This window comes from Metopolophium dirhodum, chromosome 8 (assembly GCF_019925205.1).
Source record: "Metopolophium dirhodum isolate CAU chromosome 8, ASM1992520v1, whole genome shotgun sequence".
NCBI lineage: Eukaryota > Metazoa > Arthropoda > Insecta > Hemiptera > Aphididae > Metopolophium > Metopolophium dirhodum.
The window spans coordinates 8,618,697-8,638,386 of record NC_083567.1 but is presented as its reverse complement, the minus strand read 5'-3'; the positions used below and the strand labels follow the sequence as shown (position 1 = coordinate 8,638,386).

General features: G+C 33.1%; 1 protein-coding gene across 1 annotated transcript; it reads left to right on the top strand.

The window, feature by feature from the left end:
* The first annotated feature begins 685 nt into the window (after window positions 1–685).
* Window positions 686–19,582, top strand: LOC132950038 (polycystin-2). The gene is made up of 14 exons (XM_061021230.1): window positions 686–813; window positions 7,136–7,249; window positions 8,794–8,945; window positions 9,308–9,424; window positions 10,401–10,525; window positions 11,062–11,286; window positions 12,044–12,272; window positions 12,891–13,136; window positions 14,429–14,518; window positions 15,297–15,449; window positions 16,236–16,459; window positions 17,686–17,813; window positions 19,192–19,237; window positions 19,300–19,582. Exons 1-14 carry the CDS (start codon window positions 741–743, stop codon window positions 19,448–19,450), a joined length of 2,073 nt encoding a protein of 690 aa, XP_060877213.1. The 5' UTR covers window positions 686–740; the 3' UTR covers window positions 19,451–19,582.
* Window positions 19,583–19,690: the final 108 nt, after the last annotated feature.

Here is a 19,690-nt window from a genome sequence, read left to right as displayed (position 1 = left end):
TCGTAATTATTGCTCATAATAATAATAATAATAATAATAATAATAATAATAATATGTATGTTAATGCGGCGGTCTGACGGTCGTAAAACCGCGCGCGAGAAATGACAATGTATATATATTATTATTGTTATTATTATAACGCGGGTATATATAGGGTGTTTCTCTATTGTCACCAAGGGTCCAAAAGGCATAAATAATGGCTAGAACTCCTCCACCCCGCCCCAACCACCCATGGCAATCCCGTCCCGAAAAGTCTATTAGGACTCGGGTGTGTGTGTGTGTGTTTGCGCGCACACCGAGGGGACCGGAATATATGAATTATAGATCTTATTAAATCGGTAACGACCTTTTTCCCCGCCGCCGTTTCGCTACAATATTATAGTGTGTCCGAGAGACGAGCCCGATATGGCGTATGTTGTGGTTAAACAAACAAATAGCTTATATTATTATTATTATTATTATTATGTAGGTCCCGGGGAAAATATATTATATAAAAAAAAAAAAAAATACTGGTATAATGTAAACATTAAACATCTGATTATACGATACGTCGTGGGCGACGGCGGCGTGACAACAATGCACGGGGTCCGGATAAACAGGCTATATTATACGTCATGATATTGTTATTATTATTGTATTTTCGACGGCGATTATTCAGCGATATGTGCGTATCATCGTTATTATATTCCGATTTTTTCCGTTTCGAATCTCCGCAGTAATAATAACATCGTAATACCATCATGTCGGACCGCGGTGGTTCGATCGCGGTAATCGACCCCGGGCAACCGTCGGATCGGACCGTACGACCAAAAGGTAGGAGGTATAATATTATAAATTATAATGTCCTGCCGATTCGCCAGGTTCGGATGTTGTGTTGAATAAAAAATTTTGCGAATCGAGTAGTAAGCACCTACCTATGTAACAGTACCTATTATCTATATGATATAGTCTGCGATTCCACAGCTTCAGTAATAATAACCTAGGTATATCGTAAATAATACTACAACCCATACCGCTTAAAAAACCTTCTAAACTGCATCCTTAACCGTAGGTGAAACTACGGGTCAAGCGGTACGACGGCCCGTCCTAATTCTGACTTAATTAGAATTTAAAATTAACATTAAAAACTTATTTTATAATTAGAATTTATTTTCGTAAATTTTATCATTATTTCATACTGTTTATTATCATCTAATAAAATTGTCTAGTTTCGCTAAGTCCTAAATACAAACACCATGCTGGACTTCGCACAATGCACAATAATTGCTACTAGCTGTTATGAATAATTTCTTGTATTAGACTTATTAGTTGAGACATAATGATTATTAATTATTTATGTGAAAATTTCAATAACGGTCTGAAATTGGTGAAAATTAAAATATTATTCTTACAGTAGGTACCTACCCTATATGGCTATATCAATCAACTATTATCATATTTTATTACATAAATTGTATATAAGCAAATACATTTCTTGCAAAAAAAAATCGTCATTAACTAAAAATGTTTTAACATAACTATGGTAAATAACTATGGAAATATTCTTTATTTTTTTATACTAAAAATGGAAGTTTTAGGGTTCTAAAAAAAATTAGAACAATAGAACAACTTAATAAATCCCCGTTTTGTCCGTCTGTATGATAGTTAACAGTACATAGTTAACAAATAACTAATTTTATAACGGTTATATTGAAAGTAAATTTATACTATTAAGCATTGAAAAAGTAGATATCAAAATATGAGTTGTAACATGAATATGTTTTTGTGCTGGATTCACGATAAAATGTTTCTGACCGATTTGTCTTGAGGTTTTCGTTGTCATGGTTACTTATTAACAAAAACGTATATTTTATGACTCATAGATTTTCCTTGTGGAGGAAAAATATCGAGTAGCCAGCTATGGTTTTTAATATAGATTCATACTAGCCAACACCAAAATAATCGGCACCTACCTACTATTTTGAAAATTAAAATATTTAATTTATTTAGGTTTCTATATATATATATATATATATTTATTTATACATAACCATAATATTTAAGTTACCCAGTTATTTTAAATTTGTACTAATTGTACGTATATGGAATTATAGTTTATTTAAATACCTACTAAATACGTTTAGAAACCGGGAATTTAGCACGCTCGAACAGTGAGCTTTTCCTAAATTGTTTATTTTACTGTAGATTTCAAACGCATAAAATCATTGCTATAATATGTTAAACATGACGTGTGAACTGCGAATATAGTACCTATTTATTTTGTGTACATATTTACCTTTTCCTTGTTCAATAGTTAAACAATTATCGTTCTTTTTGAGTACATACACTGAAAATGTAATTTATTTGCGAATAATAAATATGTATAAAAACCCGTTATCCGCACGATTTCTTAAATTATTAATTTTACTGCACATTATAATGTTATATAAAATATATCAGAGTTATAAAATTACACTATCACTATCGTCAGGGTTTAACTATACTTACACAAGAAATTAAACTTTAAACATGTGTAAATAATATAACTAAACCACCGCGTCATTAATAAAAATAACTATTAATGTATCTACATTATATTATATTATTTTTGTATTAATTTACATTTCATGTTCACAATGAAACTGTATTTTATTCATACGTCAACCAAATAAGTTGTGCGGAAAATATGCAATATTTAACGCAATTGTTTCATTCGGTAGGTATGTGTTATTTGAAGTAAATATTACAATAAACTACCTAAAGTAATATAATGATCATAAATTCCTAAACAAGAACTCGTGTATATTATATTTTTACGACTTCGCGGTGATACAATTCATTCTAGTTTACGGCTGTAATTCAATGAGCATAATGTATTATTACTGTTCTGTATTATTTTATTTTTTTTAAATGGCTCTACCTACGCGTATTTCATTAAAAGTTGTAGGTAGTTCAAAGTTACGAAAATTAGTAACTCGCTGTCACTATCATAAGTTACCTGCATTTTTAATTTTTAGCCCACAAATATTATAGCTATCTACAATGTTACATTTTCATCGCTCGTATAAAATTACTATTTTTATTAAGTAATAAGTAAATATATGCATTCCTATATAATTATTTAAATACAATTTTAAAAAAATAACAAAACAAATTGTTCTTAAAACTGAATTAAGTTTAAAATACAATAGTGGTAACTTTTTGCAGTTACCTTTTATTACCTAATCAAGAAAATTAGGTATTATTATTGAACCTTATAAATTATAATACATATCAGAGTGCCTAACGTTGGCTCCAATTAAATTTAAAAACTATGATTGCATCATAATATATAATCTATTGTCTATTTCGAGACTAGACGAAATTTATTTGAAATAATTTATCATTCTTATTAGATTTTATAAACTATCCTAACCGGGACGCGCTACCGTCTTCACGTTTTATAGTTATACCTAGATATTCTTTAATTGTGTATTTATTTTATGTATTTTAGATTAATATTTTACCGTTTGTTTGACAATAAAACATAATACATACTACACAATATAATACAATACACGTAATAGAAATAACACTATATTATTCTTTTAAAGAGGTAACAAACAGAGTATTATATAGCACTCATCTGCGTCCCGCACAGTAATGTCATTTTTGATTTATGACCTACGAGGGACTTCGATTTATCTTTAATTTACTTTTAAAGATTACACGTTTTGATGGTAAAAACTTGGCTTTTTAATTTTACGACGTTCAAATGTTTATCTGCACTATAGCACTTCTACTATATTATTCAACGATAAGAATACACTTATTTAAATAATGTAAGTATACAATATACAGAAGTTACTTTGTCTGTTTGCACATTGTTTTGTTTAGTGCCACCAAATCTACAACATGTTGTAAATTCTTTATTATAGAGTAAATAATATTATATTCTATATAGACAACGCGCACATCGTAGTTTCGGCTGAAAAATATTGATCCAGTAAACGTTCATTTATCGTGGCCTAAATTATTAACTCTTTACGAAATTCTGAATACTATTGGTTTGTAGCCATATGTGCCATCATATTTTATAGATTTATATCAAAATGATAAGGCAGTAAAACGTTTAAATATGATTTTTAAGATGATATTTCGTCCTTGCGTAGTGTGTGTCTATGCATTAAACTTGTTGATGTATTTTCCTTGATTTGTAATAACAATATTATTGAATATAATAACGCACACAAATTAAAGTAATTATAATAACAATTTACAAAAAAGGTGGATAAGTGGATGTCGCTCTGCTGTACAGTAGGTTACAAGTGGGTCACCGTAATGGATGGTGTTAAATTTGAATTCAATGATATAATATCATTGTATAAGAAAAACGATTCTGAGCGAAAACGGTCAGTCAGCCTATGATTTTACCAAGTATATTTGATGATATTATTGTGAATAAAGTAATTTATATTTAACCTATTTACGTGGAGCCTTGTATTAAATTTTCAATCCTTAGCCATAAAAGTTAAACATTTTATACATTTTTAACTACAAAATAATTAATAAATTATAAATTTGATAAATGTTGTCAAAATTTGAACTTTAAATGCTTATAAAAAAAAATTGTGCCTCTGTATTTTTAATATTTTTCAACTGCATTAGAACGATATATCAGGAGCCTTATTTACATTTTCACGCTTTTTTACCCTACAAAAAAATTTTTATTGATATTTATAGAAAAAAAAATTAAAAAAATTGAAAACTGACAATGTCCGTAAACAGCTCAAAAAGAGTCAAAATATTTTCAACATTTTATGGTGTATAGAAAATGCTAATATAAACATTCAGTGAAATTTTCAAGTATCTACAGTCATTCGTTTTTTAATTACAATAAAATAAGAAAATTGTTACATGAGAAATCAAGTAAATATCAAATGTTGTAAAAATATAAATTTCAGACGCTCATAAAAATTTAATTTAAGTTTCTTCTAGACATTTTTTTTTTTTGATAAAGGTAGACAAACTTATGAGTAATGTTATATTACATTTTCAAATCTTAGATTTAAAAATAAAATTTTTTATGAATTCTCAACTCAAAATAATTTGCTATTTTTCGTGATTTTTCCGTATTTTGTCAAAATTTGAACTTTAAATGCTTATAAATAAAAACTGTGACTAAGGATTTTTAATTTTTTTCATCTACCTTTGAAACAATAACCTAGGAGCCTTCTATTAAATTTTCAAGCTTTTTTACTCAACAGATAAAATTTTATTGATATTTATAGAAAAAAAACTAAAAAAATTGAAAACTGACAATGGCCGTAAACAGCTCAAAAAGAGTCAAAATATTTTGTAAATTTTATGGTGTATAGAAAATGCTAATATAAACATTCAGTCAAAATTTCATGTCCCTACGGTCATTTGTTTTAGAGTTACACCAAAAACCAAAATCGATTTTCTCGAAAACAGATTTTGCGTAAAAATTCCCGTTTTTCCTTAATTTTTTTTTTGTTTTTCACGTCGCTTGTGAAAACTACTGGGAAATTTTTACTAATGACCCTAACTAGATTCACTTTCCTATCAGAAAAGTTACTATTGAAGAAAATCCAAGCACTTTTACTGTCCTAAAAGGTGATGACAGACACAAAAATTAAAAAAAAAATTTAAAAAAAAATTAAAAATTAAAAAAAAAATAAAAATAAAAACACACATCATTGTAAAATCAATACATTTATCGCTTCGCTCAGAATCTAAAATATTATAAAAACATCCGCTATGGTCACAGCCGTTAATGAATTAAAAACAAATTCATCTTCCATACTCGTCCAAATTATTATATTTATTTATAGATATACTTTATATTTTGCTTCAAAATATGAAATTAAAAATAGGAATATGTCGTAAATCAAAAAACTAAAAAATTAACTGATTGTCGATTGATAACATTATTGATCAAAAATCAATGAAATCACATAATATACAATTTGTAAAATCGTAGGTAATAGAGTATTATAGACTGTTAATAAAAATAAATCATAAGACAAAAAAATGTAATACAAAGTACTTAATTCAAAAATATTTTTTAAAAAAATAATATTACTCAAATTCAAACTTGGGGGGTGGCCATTTCAAAACAATTTTTATTTTACTTCAGATGCGCCGAAAATAGTGTTCAATAAGTTATGCTTTATATGCAGTGAAAAAACATGAATCAAATTCGGTCATGCGCGTTCAAAATATTGATCGTGTTTCCTTCATCATCGAACACACTATATTATAATATTATATAGAATATACAAATAATTAGATATATAGTAACTACAGACGACGGTTTAAGTTTGCACAGCTCTCTATTATCTAGAAGTAACCTCTCCAATTCACTATTGGCTTTTAAGGTGAGTCTAATTTGAATGCCGGCGGTGTGGAACATATAATTGAATTGAATTAAACAGTGGATGAGGAGTTTCACGGTGGAATTCGACTTGCGCACACTGTACCTAATTCTAAACGTATTATTATAAATTATGATATATACAGGGCGTTGCAAAAAGAATGCACCGATTTGAATGACAAACCCTGTATTTAAAAATGGTACAGAAAAAGTAAATATATTTCATGAGTTCTATCATTATACATTCCTGCAAACGTTCAATATGGGCCACCTGCACCCGTAACACGAAAAATATCGAGGCGGTACACAAACCCCCTCATATTGGTAACGAAAAGTTCACACCTTCCTCATACTATCCACAGCCCTGCAGGATAGGCCGCGGTGAAGGTAACCTGCAGGGCCAGCAATTTCTGGCCCACGAGATCACCCGACCTCACACCATATAATATGTTGCTATGTGATTCCTCACTGTGGGGCTACATGATTACGTGAAAGATATAAGGTGTTTGTTTCGCCGAAACGCCGGTAAAACGGTGCATTTGAAACGCCCTGTATAATATATAGCCAGATGAGTGTCTTCCGCCGAGACGAGATTATTATAATGCTATACCAAACGACGTATTTTAATTTAGTATAATATTGTGCATATAACTATATACCGTATACACTAATGCTACTCTCGATCACACTGCCACGCATTTCAATTAGCGAATTTGGGATGAAAATAAATTATGCGATATTATATCAATGATATTCTGACACGAATTTCTCGGTTTGCAGTCACGTGGAAGACCCGCCAAATCGCTCTGGACAGAAACGACCGTGAATCGTACGTCCAGCTAACAATCAAAGAACTAGCCATTTACGCCGTGTTTTTCGTAATATTCTTCGCCTGTAAGCGCAGACCTAAAGCAACATGTCAACATATTATTATTATAAATATGTGAAAACACTATGCTATTATACCTACCAACGTCCGACGACTGTATATTATACAGGGTGTAACAGAAATACCTGACAAATGAAATAACTTTTGTTGTAATAAATATTTAAACATTTTTTTATATACAGGGTGATTCATTAAGCGTAAACACCCTTTATCTCACAAAGTATTAATGTTTTTGAAAATATTTATTTACATAGTTTCATGTTGTTAAAAAAAACAACGTTTTTATTAAAAAATTATATTTTTTATCCTTATAATTGTTTAAGTTTTGTACTTTTTTGAATGACAGCTTAGAGTTTTAATTTCATATTCCAAAGCAGAATATTTTTCTAAGTATTTTGATTCATAAAAATCGAATTTAGGACGAGTAGTTTATGAGTTGTAAGTATTTAAAGTTTAGACAAGCGGAGTAGTGGACAAACAATTTGCGAGGTAAAATGTTGTTTAGGTTCTGCAAATTGTTTGTCCACTACTCCACCCATCTAAACTTTAAATACTTATAACTCATAAAATATTAGTCCTAAATTCGTTTTTTATGAATCAAAATACTTAGAAAAATATTCTGCTTTGGAATATGAAATTAAAACTTTAAGCTATCATTCAAAAAAGTAAAAAACTTAAAAAATTATAAGGATAAAAAATATTTAAAAAAATATTTTTTTAATGTATTTTAACAACTTGAAACTATGTAAATACATATTTTCAAAAACATTAATACTTTTTGAGATAATAAGTGTTTTACGCTTAATGAATCAACCTGTATAATGTAATGCACCTATACAAACTTGCACTACAGTCTACAAATACAGTATAACATTAATAAATTTATTTTTTAACGCTCAACATTTATAATCTAAAATGTTATTAAATTTCATTTACGAAAATTTAAAATAGTCAATTTATAAATCTAATTTTTGGAAAAAAATGTTGATGTTAAAAACGTTTATTTAAATAAAATAATTTATTTTTACAATTTTAAAAATATCAATATTTTTTTGGAGTAAATTTATTTAAACGAAATATTTTTTCGAGGAGATTTCCTAACATATTACTAGAGAATATTACATATTCCTAACTATTTCTTAAACTATTTATCATCCCTATAATTTTCATAATTTTTGTGGCACATTTAACTAGTGTCATTATTAATTTTTATTTATCAGGTCTTTCTGTCCCACCCTTGCATATCGTATTATACTTTAGTAGGGTATTTGAACAGGCGTTGTGGGACCATCTCCCTCCCCTTTTGGTGAATTTTTCTTTTGTGTCTATAATGATAAAATTTTTAATTTATCATCAAATGAAATTAGAAAAGAAATTAATCTATTAATGTATTAAAAATCAACATTTTAAAAAATTTAGTCGAAAAAAAGAGTCCTCCCCCTCACATCCAGTGTTCAAGCTTGAGATACGCCACTGTGCGTGTACCTATAAATATTATATAGTAATTATTGTGAATATTATTGTTGTTAACGATAATACCGTGATGCAGCATGTACCCGTCTGTACTCGTACGACACGTTCGTGATCAACAGAGAAATATCCTCGTTGTTCGTGGAATCAAGTTTCTCGACGTACTCGGACGACGATTACGACGTGTCCTTAAAATTTTACGACATCATCACCATGACGCACTTCTGGCAGGTACCGATAATAATATTACCTATAACATTAAATCCGTCCATCGATCAAAGTTCCGACTTTGCAGTGTTATGCCCTATAGGTATCAGGCCTCGGATTTAAAGGGGGGCTATGAGTGTTCGGGCACCCCCTGTCGGCTAAGGCTTAGATTCTAAGCCAAGAACAAAATACATTTTTCTTAAATAACGTAATCTAAAATAATCAATTTTTTTTTTTTTTTGAGCACTCCCTATTAAAATCGTCTGGACCCGCACATGCCCCGTATAATATAATTATATTATACTCGTGCGGGATGTATACTGTGTACATACACGGTATAAGCAGATATATATTATATTATAATTCGGTGTTTCGTCTTTGTACAGTACTTTCACAGCGTGTTGTGTGACAAACTGTACGAAATTCCCACGGTCGTGGACAAGGATGACGGTACCAAATTACTGTTCGAAAACAAATTTCTGTTCAGGCCCAGAGTGAGACAGGTATTATACAATGTTTAATAGGATATATGCCATAAGATAAATAAATAAATAGGATACAATATAACCCGCGGTCCTGCAGTTCATCTCGACACTCGGCAACCAAACAAAAATTTGTGGTTCGAAAACTTTATTCTTGCCAATATAATACTTACAGTGGTTTTCGAACCACAGTTTTACAAAACCGTAACCAATCAACCGCGATGTAATAATATCGTCGTCATTTCAAATAGCGACGACGAGTCTGCTGCACGTCGTAAATTATTATTATTTGATTATTATGATGATACTACCTATATAGTATATAGTGACACGGCGCGTTGATACCTTTACCTATATACACCATAATATACGAAATATCATGTTCGCATCGCGGTGTGGTCGTATTGTATTTTTCCCAACGACGAGAGTCTGTTTCCAGGGGGGAAAAAATAAATAAAAATAACTACAACAATTATATAATGTCATTATCTATAATACGGTATTACGCGTGGTCTTAAGTAGTACCTATACACATCATAAGCCCGTCGGGATTTATAGACGCGCGTCGGTGCATATAGAGGTTTATAATATAGGTATACGAGCTGTACGCAAGATTACCGTTGTATAAATACGCGACTGCTCGCATCCCGCAAGTTATGTGGCCGTACCGGTGACGACTATAGGTTAGTGTTTGCTTTTTTTGTATGCGCGGCTTCTCCGCAATATCAACAGGTAGGCACCTTATAACTATTGAGCTACTCTTACCTCACACACACAACTGCGTCAGTTTACATTGAACGCGCGACGACCGGTCGTCGTTATTAACTTATTTATTAAAAAAAAAAAAAAAAATGTTTTCTCGTTGAAAAAAATTCGTAACGTTATCGAATACCGGTCGGACATACTGGGTAGCGTATCCGCTGGAATGCATTTGAAAAATATAACCCAATATACGTATGATTTGTTCAAGTTGTTGTATTTTTATATTTATACCTAGGTGAGGGTCGAAGAAGGACACTGCGAAATCAGAAACCAATTCAAAGGATTATTCCAAGACTGCTATGTCCCGTACGAAATTAAATATGAAGACAAAGCAAGTTTTGGACCGAAAAAAGGAACACAGTAAGTCGTAGTATAATGAAAAAAATCGTCTACACTACTAGATTATAATATTTTATATAACCACTGATAATTCTTCTGTATTGTGGCGAAAAATTTCGGAAAGAGTTATGCTCAAATTGCATGTCAAGTTAACTTTTCAAGTACTTCTTAGTTTTTAGTTTTTCAGTTTTCTACCCGAAAGTTAATTTTTCTGTTTTTTACTCGTAAATAAGTTGTTTTTTAAAAGTAAAAAACGAAAAAAAAATATAAAATAGCTATTTTACTTTGTAAAACAAAACTGAAATAATTTACCTAAGCCTGTTTTGAATAATAAAAGCCGAAGAATTTCCCGGTATCGGTATATTATAAGTTCTACGATTGCAAGTTTTATGCGCATTACAGACGCGACTCGCCGAGCAAGTCTCGGTATTATTTATAGAACAACATAATTTATTACAAACCATAAATAGATACCTCCAAACTTAATTTAATTTTATACGAATGACTACATTATTTAATCGTTGCTTGTTCGGCATTCCGTTTCCGTGTGTATATAGATGGACGTACTCTGATAGCTCCAAGACCCAGGGCGTGTCCTTCAGAGGCGAAATCGCGACCTACGGACCCGGTGGATTTTATTTCGATTTTCCAAAGGATAAAATAAATGCAAAAACGACGATCAAAGACCTCGAACACGACACGTGGCTGAATCGCGGTACCAGAGCGGTTTTTGTGGATTTCGCCATTTACAACTGCAACATAAACGTGGTCTGTGCTGTCAAGTACGGACCCATTTCTAATTTCTTTTTCGTCCACCTACGCCTAGAACAGAACAAAACGTGTATACATGCGACAGCCAGTGGCGTAGCCAGGATTATGAAATGAGGAGGGGGGGGGGGCGTTTAAGTATAAATTAAATCAAGTTTTTACGGTTTTTGGTGTATAAATAATACATTTATTAGGGGGAAATGTCAATTGGGGGGGGGGGGGGAGGAAACACTTAAACCCCCACGCCACTGGTGACACATATTACTACAGTAATGTATCATTACTGAATGTATACGTCAGCTATGCTCAACCAGTGGCTGAGCGGTCCGCCGAGCTTTTTTATGCGGACTATTCGCGCTGCAAATACGCGGCAATCGTCTTGGTATAAAAATTGATTTAAGGTCCCTGAAGATATTATGTAATTTTTAAGGGGTCGTGTTTAGGCAATTATTTCGTCCCTTGCGGTCACTGCTCGCCTTTGTGGGTGTAGTAAATTATGATTTGTGTATGTATACTCCCCACCGATCACCCGAATCATACATATTATCGTATAACGCCACGCGCCCACGCATGTATGTAAACCAATACAAAAAATATATAATATACCACGAGAATATGTGGCGGTCCCGAGTAAAAATAAGGTTAGGTTAGCACGGTCCACCGACGTCCAAGCGTATCATTGCATCCGAAATCGATGTTATACATATTATTAAAACCGGATGTTATTTGGTTGTCGTCGATCTAATTTAAACGTTCCGCCATCGTCCGCAGATTAGTGTTCGAATTTCCGGCGTCGGGCGGCATCGTCTCGTCGTCTACGTTTCGGACCGTCAAACTGTACAGGTACGCCGTGGCCGACTCGTTGTTTACGTTGATCGGCATGCTCGCCGTCGTCGGGTTCCTCGTTTATTTCACGGTGGAAGAAATATTCGAAATCATGTACTTCCGGAAGGACTACGTCACCGTGTTCTGGAACTACGTCGATTTCGGCATCGTGGCCGTAAGTCGTTATTACCTATAGTTTTTTTTTCCACAAAAAGGTGATTGATTGCCTATAATATATTTTAACGGCCAACACGCTCGCGCGGCGTTGTTTCGGAAACGATTAACTTTTTGACTTAATTATTGTTGGTGCTCTTAACTTAAAACGTGAATTTTTTTTTTTTATGTCAGTCAATATTTATACAAAAACACTTTGGTATAAACTATTATTTGCATTGAATAATGAAATTAAAATCTTAAAGATAGCGATTTAAAAATTAAAAGTTTGTCGTAGCTTAACCAAGATTTAGTCAGAACAATATGATATAAGGGCTGTGTATCAACTATTATAAGTGCAAAAGTAAACAATGTGTTTTAAATCAAAACGTATGTATATACACACAGTGACACTAGTGACAGTCGTGCAGTAGGCCGTCCAAATGACAGAGTATTCTTGCGAATACAACAAGTCGTATTATATTTAATTATTTTATAAATAAGTAGCCGTGTTATTTTTTGTTTAAAAACGTTGTGGAAAAAATGCATCTTTATTTTTTGATAAACCTACCAACCTATTATGATATTATTATAATATGAACAATAATAATTAAAATGTGATCTTTATACGCCGCCTCAGTTGGGATGGTGGGCCATCGGTGTGACGCTGATGATCGTATTTAAGGAGAGGTCGTCGTCGGGTAGTAACCCGTGGAACGCGATCGCGAAAACCGTGACGGACCGCAAGTCCGTGGAGCGCCTGGTAGCAAGACATGAGACCCTCGTACAACTGGCGGCCTACTTGTTCTTCCTGGTGTGCATCAAAGTCATCAAGTACACCGACCTGAACAGATCGATGACCATCGTGTACTTGAGCGTGGGCAGGGTAAATAATATTATATTATAAATTATCGTATTATTATTACATCATATTCTGTAACCCGGTGGTCGATATATATTATATTCAGTGGCGCAGTGGCGACGCAACCGAGATTTTTCGGGACAAATGCCCCGAGACAAAAATTGGTGGGTAGGTAGAGGTATAAGTGGGTGGGTGGGTGTTATCTTAGTGGACAGTGGGCTGCAGTTGTCAGTTGTCATCGAATAACTTTTCTGTGTAACTTAATTTCAGTATTGTGAAGCAGTGTGGCGCGGTGTCTGGCTAGTGGCTTCAGTCACTGATGTGCTCTGAGTGGCAACACCGGCCGGTGCCACTAATTCCCGGAACAAAGAATTTCAGTATAAGCATTTCCTCGAGTATTTCAGGGGTAAGTGGGTCGAAACGTCTAGAACTGTCCCATAGAACTGTCCCACTGTTCACACCATCACTGCAGTGGCGTATCGCCGGTAATGCAGTGAGTGGGAGTGGGTGGGGCTTTACTGACAGATCAATTCTATTTCATTTCGTTACAAAAATAATTCTCATATAGAATGTACGCCGTTCGATGGAGTTGGCCCTTCAACTTCGTTCAAAGATTTCGTAGATTATGCCTGAACTTTTCAAATGGTTTGAGAGTATTTGAGGGGCAATTTTTTTTAAATTAGCAAGTGCGAATTGGTCTATAGTACGGACATTTACAACGCATAATATATAACCTGTGGCTGTATTATGGTTGTAAAATACGACACTGATATAACACCAAGGTGATCTTGAAGTCGAAACTCCCCCAGTTTCCCCCTTTCCACCCATCAACGAATTTAGGTAAAAATGTCCGAGGTAAAATTGTTCAAAATCATAAATGTCCTTGACATAGTTGTTCAAAATCAAAAATATTAAAAAACAAAAAACAAATCAGCTGATAATATTAAACACGTATTAACATCATTGATAAAAAATGTTTGACACTTCTATAATTATGAATAATTATTAATTACATTTTAAAAATTATATAGTGTTTGAACAGGTCAATATATTAGTGTTACAGGGTAGGTATCCTTTTTTCGTTCTATTTCAATACTCTAAATATTTACTTTTTGATTTTTGATAATTTCCCCAGGGACATTCTTGATTTCGCTCACGCTCACGCTTGGCTTGTCTAGCGAACCACCGCCACTGATTATAAAGGATCTGCAATACAGATCTATTAAAAATTACTCTAACACCACCGACGAGTATAGTAATATTAATAATAATTGCATTTATACGGCAGTATAATAAATTGTTGTTTATCACTACAGTGTTTCAAAATCGTCGCTGGATACCTGGTTATAATGATGTTTGTCGTGAGCGCATTCGCGACGCTCGGTTATTTCGCATTCGGCTCACAGGTAATTAAGATTAAATACGATAGGTCGATATATTATTATTTTCTATAATAATTGTTATGTTTAAATTGAAAAACGAGCAGTTAATTAACGCCGTGCGTTGCCATATGGAATACATTACCATTTTTTACAATCATTTTTGAGGTATAACATATACGTTTTCAACAAAATGTTGGTTAAAATTGTAAATGAAAAAACTCCAGCGCTAATGGGTTAAAAATCAATCCACGTTGTGATATACATATTATATATTATAATATAAAATATGTATACCTAAATGCATACTTGTGTTCACCAAATCAGTGTTGTTTTATATGTGAAGCGGAAATACTTTAGATTTTTTACACATCATAAACTATAAATTCCTGTATAATATGATGCTTGTTACGGGACAAGCTTTAGTAGCGGCTTCCAACCACTGCAGATAATAAACAAAAAAAATACAAACTATAAGTTTCAAAAATGAACAATAAACTATTAAAATATTGTAAAAAGTGTTGTATAAATACGATTTTTATACTCAATGGTATTACCTAAAAAAGGATGTCTCTAAAAAAAAAAAGTATCAATAACCCTACCCCTTGTGTTTGCCCCAGGAAGCAAATTTCGGTAAAATTTGTTCGTAAAAAGGACATACCTAATATTCGACGTCGGCCAACTTGTAAATTTATACTTCCACAAATGCGCATAATATATATGTACCTACGACGTATAATTGAACGCGATGTCACCCTCATTTATTTTTTTGTTTTTCTCTAACACACTCTCGTCCCCAAACCAGGTAAAAGGATTCTCGACCATCTACGATTCAATTCTTTCGTCGCTCAGAATACTGATGAGGGACTTCGACTACAAGACGCTTCAAGACGCGGACGCATGGTTCACCACGTTCTTCTTCGTATTTTTCACGTGCGTGGTGATATTCGTTCTCTTGGTAATTATGATGTATAATTTTAAACCTATTTTCTGTGATTCTCATGTTAGGTAATATATATTATATTTGATAGCGCAACGATATCGTAGGTAAGCAATCTGCCTATTATTTTTACAGTTCTTTGTACGGATAAAATATAATTTATAAATGGTTTATACAAAATATGTATTGAACAAATTAACTTTATTAAATATTAATTTATCAAAAAGGTTTATACATAAAAAAAATATTTTAATATTTAAAAATGTAGTTACATAATAATATTAATAATAATAAATTACTTATACAAAAGGTTTCTTCTGTGTCATTTAGAAAGTCTTAAATTATTCAGTCATCTCTCAAGCATAGATCTCCACCATTATTCTTGCAACTTCTTTTCGATAGCAAAGGAGAACCAAGATTGCCTCGCGTATACCACATTTTTGTTTTTTAATACACCATAAGATATAAACATTCAATGTATTTTCAGTATATGGACTCCGTTTTGTGGACCTATACAATTCTCACTGTAACTGATTCAGAGTTGCGTATAATATAATATATGATTTCCATTTATCACTTATGGACGGGGCGATCCCTATATTATGTAGTTATTTATTATAGTTATAGTTGTTTTTTTTTCTGGTCAATTATTGTCAGCGCGATAACCTTATCACGTGCTTATCACAGCAAGGGGTTGGCAGAAGAAGGTCAAAAAAAAATTTGCTGATCGCTCACCAATACCTATGATCGTCTATGCGCGGGTGTGTAGAGCTATCTTTTTTTTACCTCGCATTCGCTTTCCAGACGATGCTAGTGGCGATCGTGTTTCACGCGTATTTTGACGTGGACGTCGAACAACTGTTGGGGGACCGGCAACAGTACGTGAGCGACAAGGTTTCGGCGTTCGTGGACCGCGTGCTCTCCTGGATGGGTTTTGACAAATGGGCGGGGCGTCGTCGAACTGACCGGCTGAACAACGAACTGGATCGCCGAGTTACCTATCAGGACGTTTACAAGATACTGAAACGGTACATGGTATTATAAGTGTATAACCATATAATTATGTAAATAGGTTTGTCATCATAATAGATATAAGAGGGTTAGGTGGGTGAAGTGAGCATTTGTGTCTCTACTGCTTCCGCCCCCTTCACCCAACCAAACATATAGGGGCATATTCGCGATATTTTTCTGCGAGTCTCACAATTAATCCTAAAGCCGGATTCAGAGCAACGTCGTATATCGTGTCGTACGTGGGCCATGGGCATGGTAACTATATTGGTTTTGAAGTTAAGATGTAATCTAATAGTCGTGGTATACTCGGTTGCAACTTGGTTATTACACGATACCTGCTAAAAGAGCAACCAGAAATCAGAATGAGATTTTATCGAAGTGGCACACACACGACGACGAAGCTGTGAACCAGCATAATGGGGGGATCACAACTGCCTGTGTCGTGTCATGTAAAATAAATTAAATTAAATTAAATAAATAAATATACCGAAATGTGTTTGTAAAAATATGATAGTGTCGACCAACACGATGCCGCAAATACCGTGAAGACGTGAAGTTAAATATATTCAACTTTTGATCGTGCTTTCACAATGTTCACGCTGTGGTAGTGTGGTTTACTGTTATCTATTATATTTTGATTAGAAACAATTTTAAATATTACATTTTATTCAATTTATATTCGTGTCTTCTGTTGATCATATTTAATAATTGTTGAACATATTTTGTCCCGAGTCCTGATAAAACAAACGGAACAAACGTGCCTACAACACGAACCGTGTAAAATTAAGATATATAATAACCCTGGTAGAATTTATGATTGCCTATATTGTTGGTAACGTCCTGATTCGGAACGAAACTTGATTCCGAAGAACGAATTGAATTCATAATTCACACGACACGACACGGGCAGTTGTCCTTCACTATGTATATTATATGCTTGACTACCTGCAGCTATACCACGGTGGTATATACCTATGTACAGTGGTCGAAGTGGCTCAAAATGCATGGAGGGATGCCTTTCGTATTTTATACAGTTTTATTATATGAAATTAATTATAAGGGGGGTACATTATTTTCGACGAAAAAAGTGAAGGGATGGAAAATATAAATTATAAAAAGTGGAGAGATGTCATCCCCCCCCCTCCCACTTCGACCACTGCCTATGAATAATGATAGAAAGATTCCACATAGATCGACTGCGCGTAGATTAACACCAACGTAACGTTTCGTCCTCGTCCCGCAGCTGCCGTTTTACAGACTCTGAAGTGGAAAAGATTCTCAACAAATACGGAATCGAACCGCAGAAGACAGTACACGAAGACGAAGCCAAGCAGATGTTCCGGGACGTGCTGCAAAACGCACCCGAATCGAGTACGCGTCTTATCATTATTATTTGCTCATATAATGTACGATTCGATCACGACAGTCTATCGCCGTTTTCGTAGTAAATGCCAACTATTACTGACCACTGCAAATAGTCATACGCGTTTGGTGGACGATCCTCCATCTAAATTAGTTTTATATAATATGCGTATTGCGTTTATTCGGATAGATAGTAATAATACACATTTTAAACGAATACGTACTTATCGCACTCCGTTTAGCAGACGGATTGCCGACGTCTTGCTAACTCCAAGAATATTTTATTTAAAATAGTGTTATATAAACTTATAAATAATATACCTAGAGTGGCTTACATTCTAAGCCAGAAAATTTGTAGTTGAGGTAAATTCCCCTACGCCTTTTTGCGGACGGCGCGCGGCGCCGTATTGTATATAGCTATACATGGTACATGGGCGTATAGCATTAACCTTATACCCAGGTGTAATGTTTGTTTTGATGATAACATAGATCTAAAAGTTGAAAAATACCCGATTACTGAATACTTATGTAGCATATCTGTTAACTGGGCTGCGTATGAGTTGATTCGCAGGGACCTGTTTACCTGCACCGATATACCGTTGAATTGATTCCAAATCAACTAATACATAAAGTAAGTCTCGGGAATAAACGTGACAATAACAGCGGTTAACTGTATATAAAAACATTAATGTACGTCTATATGGGGCTCATAGACTTGGAAACTACTAAACCAACCGTCATAAAATTTCTGACATAATATGGGTTTCTTTAGGATGGCTCACATATGGATTTCGCTTTAGCTTACGAATAATTTTTTTTGTTTATACATAGAAATTCCAATGGTTAAAGAAATACATTTTTTTTAAATTGGTTTACACTAGCCAATCTGCCATGCGTTGCTATGGGATTTTTTATAAATAAAAGAAAATAATATTTAATTACCTAATTGATGTATGTTCTTTAAATGTATAAAAGGTATAATATCCACATAGGTATATCTGTAACTATTATTATAGCCTTAAAAACTACTCTGCCAAATTTGACGAATGTATCAATGATTATTCTTAGAGATATCAGGAAAGTTAAGATAGTAGTTTGAACAACCTCAGAAAAAATATTCATTACAGATTGATTGCCTATCTCGGCCGAATTAGTTCACAAAGCTAGGTACATCAATGCCGATTCTCCCGTGAACTGAGGTACTTACACTAAAACCGAGAAAAATCAATATAGCACCGTATTTTATGTTTGTTCATTTTTTCCCCTTACGAAATCGGATTAGGCACATACACCTAGTATTTAATAAAACTAAAAATGGTTATTCATAATTTATTATAAGTATACTTAAAAAAATATATAGTAAAATAATTTATTTATTATTTTTTAGGTAAAAATGACGAAAACTCAACTTCCAATGAATCAGATATCAAGTGGCAAGTATACAATATCGAAATTATTGTTTCCGAGCTGATTTTTAAATAAATTGAGGTTTCAGGTTGATTAAGAGAGTAGATCTACTTGAAAATGCATTGGAAGATGTTCATAAGAAATGTGATATCGTCATAGCACGACTCGATGCGATACGAGTTCAATTACCACCAAATTACGCAGAACAAAATCTGCAGAATAACCCTACTTCTTCTTAAATGCGTAATTATCATAAGAATATTTCTTTTGCAATTTCCCGCAGTATACTAGCTATTTTTTTTATAAACTTAGTCAATTGTAACAAAAAAAAAAACCATACAAAATACATCAATAATTACTTTGTATTCGCGCAGTTCACTGTCCGGGTCCTATCAACGTGTATGTTGTGTTGTTTAAATTACACTCAATTGCCCCAGCCTTGACTTGGCAACTGATAAATCAATATTATCTCTACACAT

Excerpts from the sequence above, each read along its gene's own strand:
- LOC132950038 (XM_061021230.1), top strand. The coding sequence starts at position 741 with ATGTCGGACCGCGGTGGTTCGATCGCGGTAATCGACCCCGGGCAACCG. Across the intron at positions 8,946-9,307 it reads CCATGACGCACTTCTGGCAG|TACTTTCACAGCGTGTTGTG; the intron begins GTACCGATAATA and ends GTCTTTGTACAG. Across the intron at positions 9,425-10,400 it reads TCAGGCCCAGAGTGAGACAG|GTGAGGGTCGAAGAAGGACA; the intron begins GTATTATACAAT and ends ATTTATACCTAG.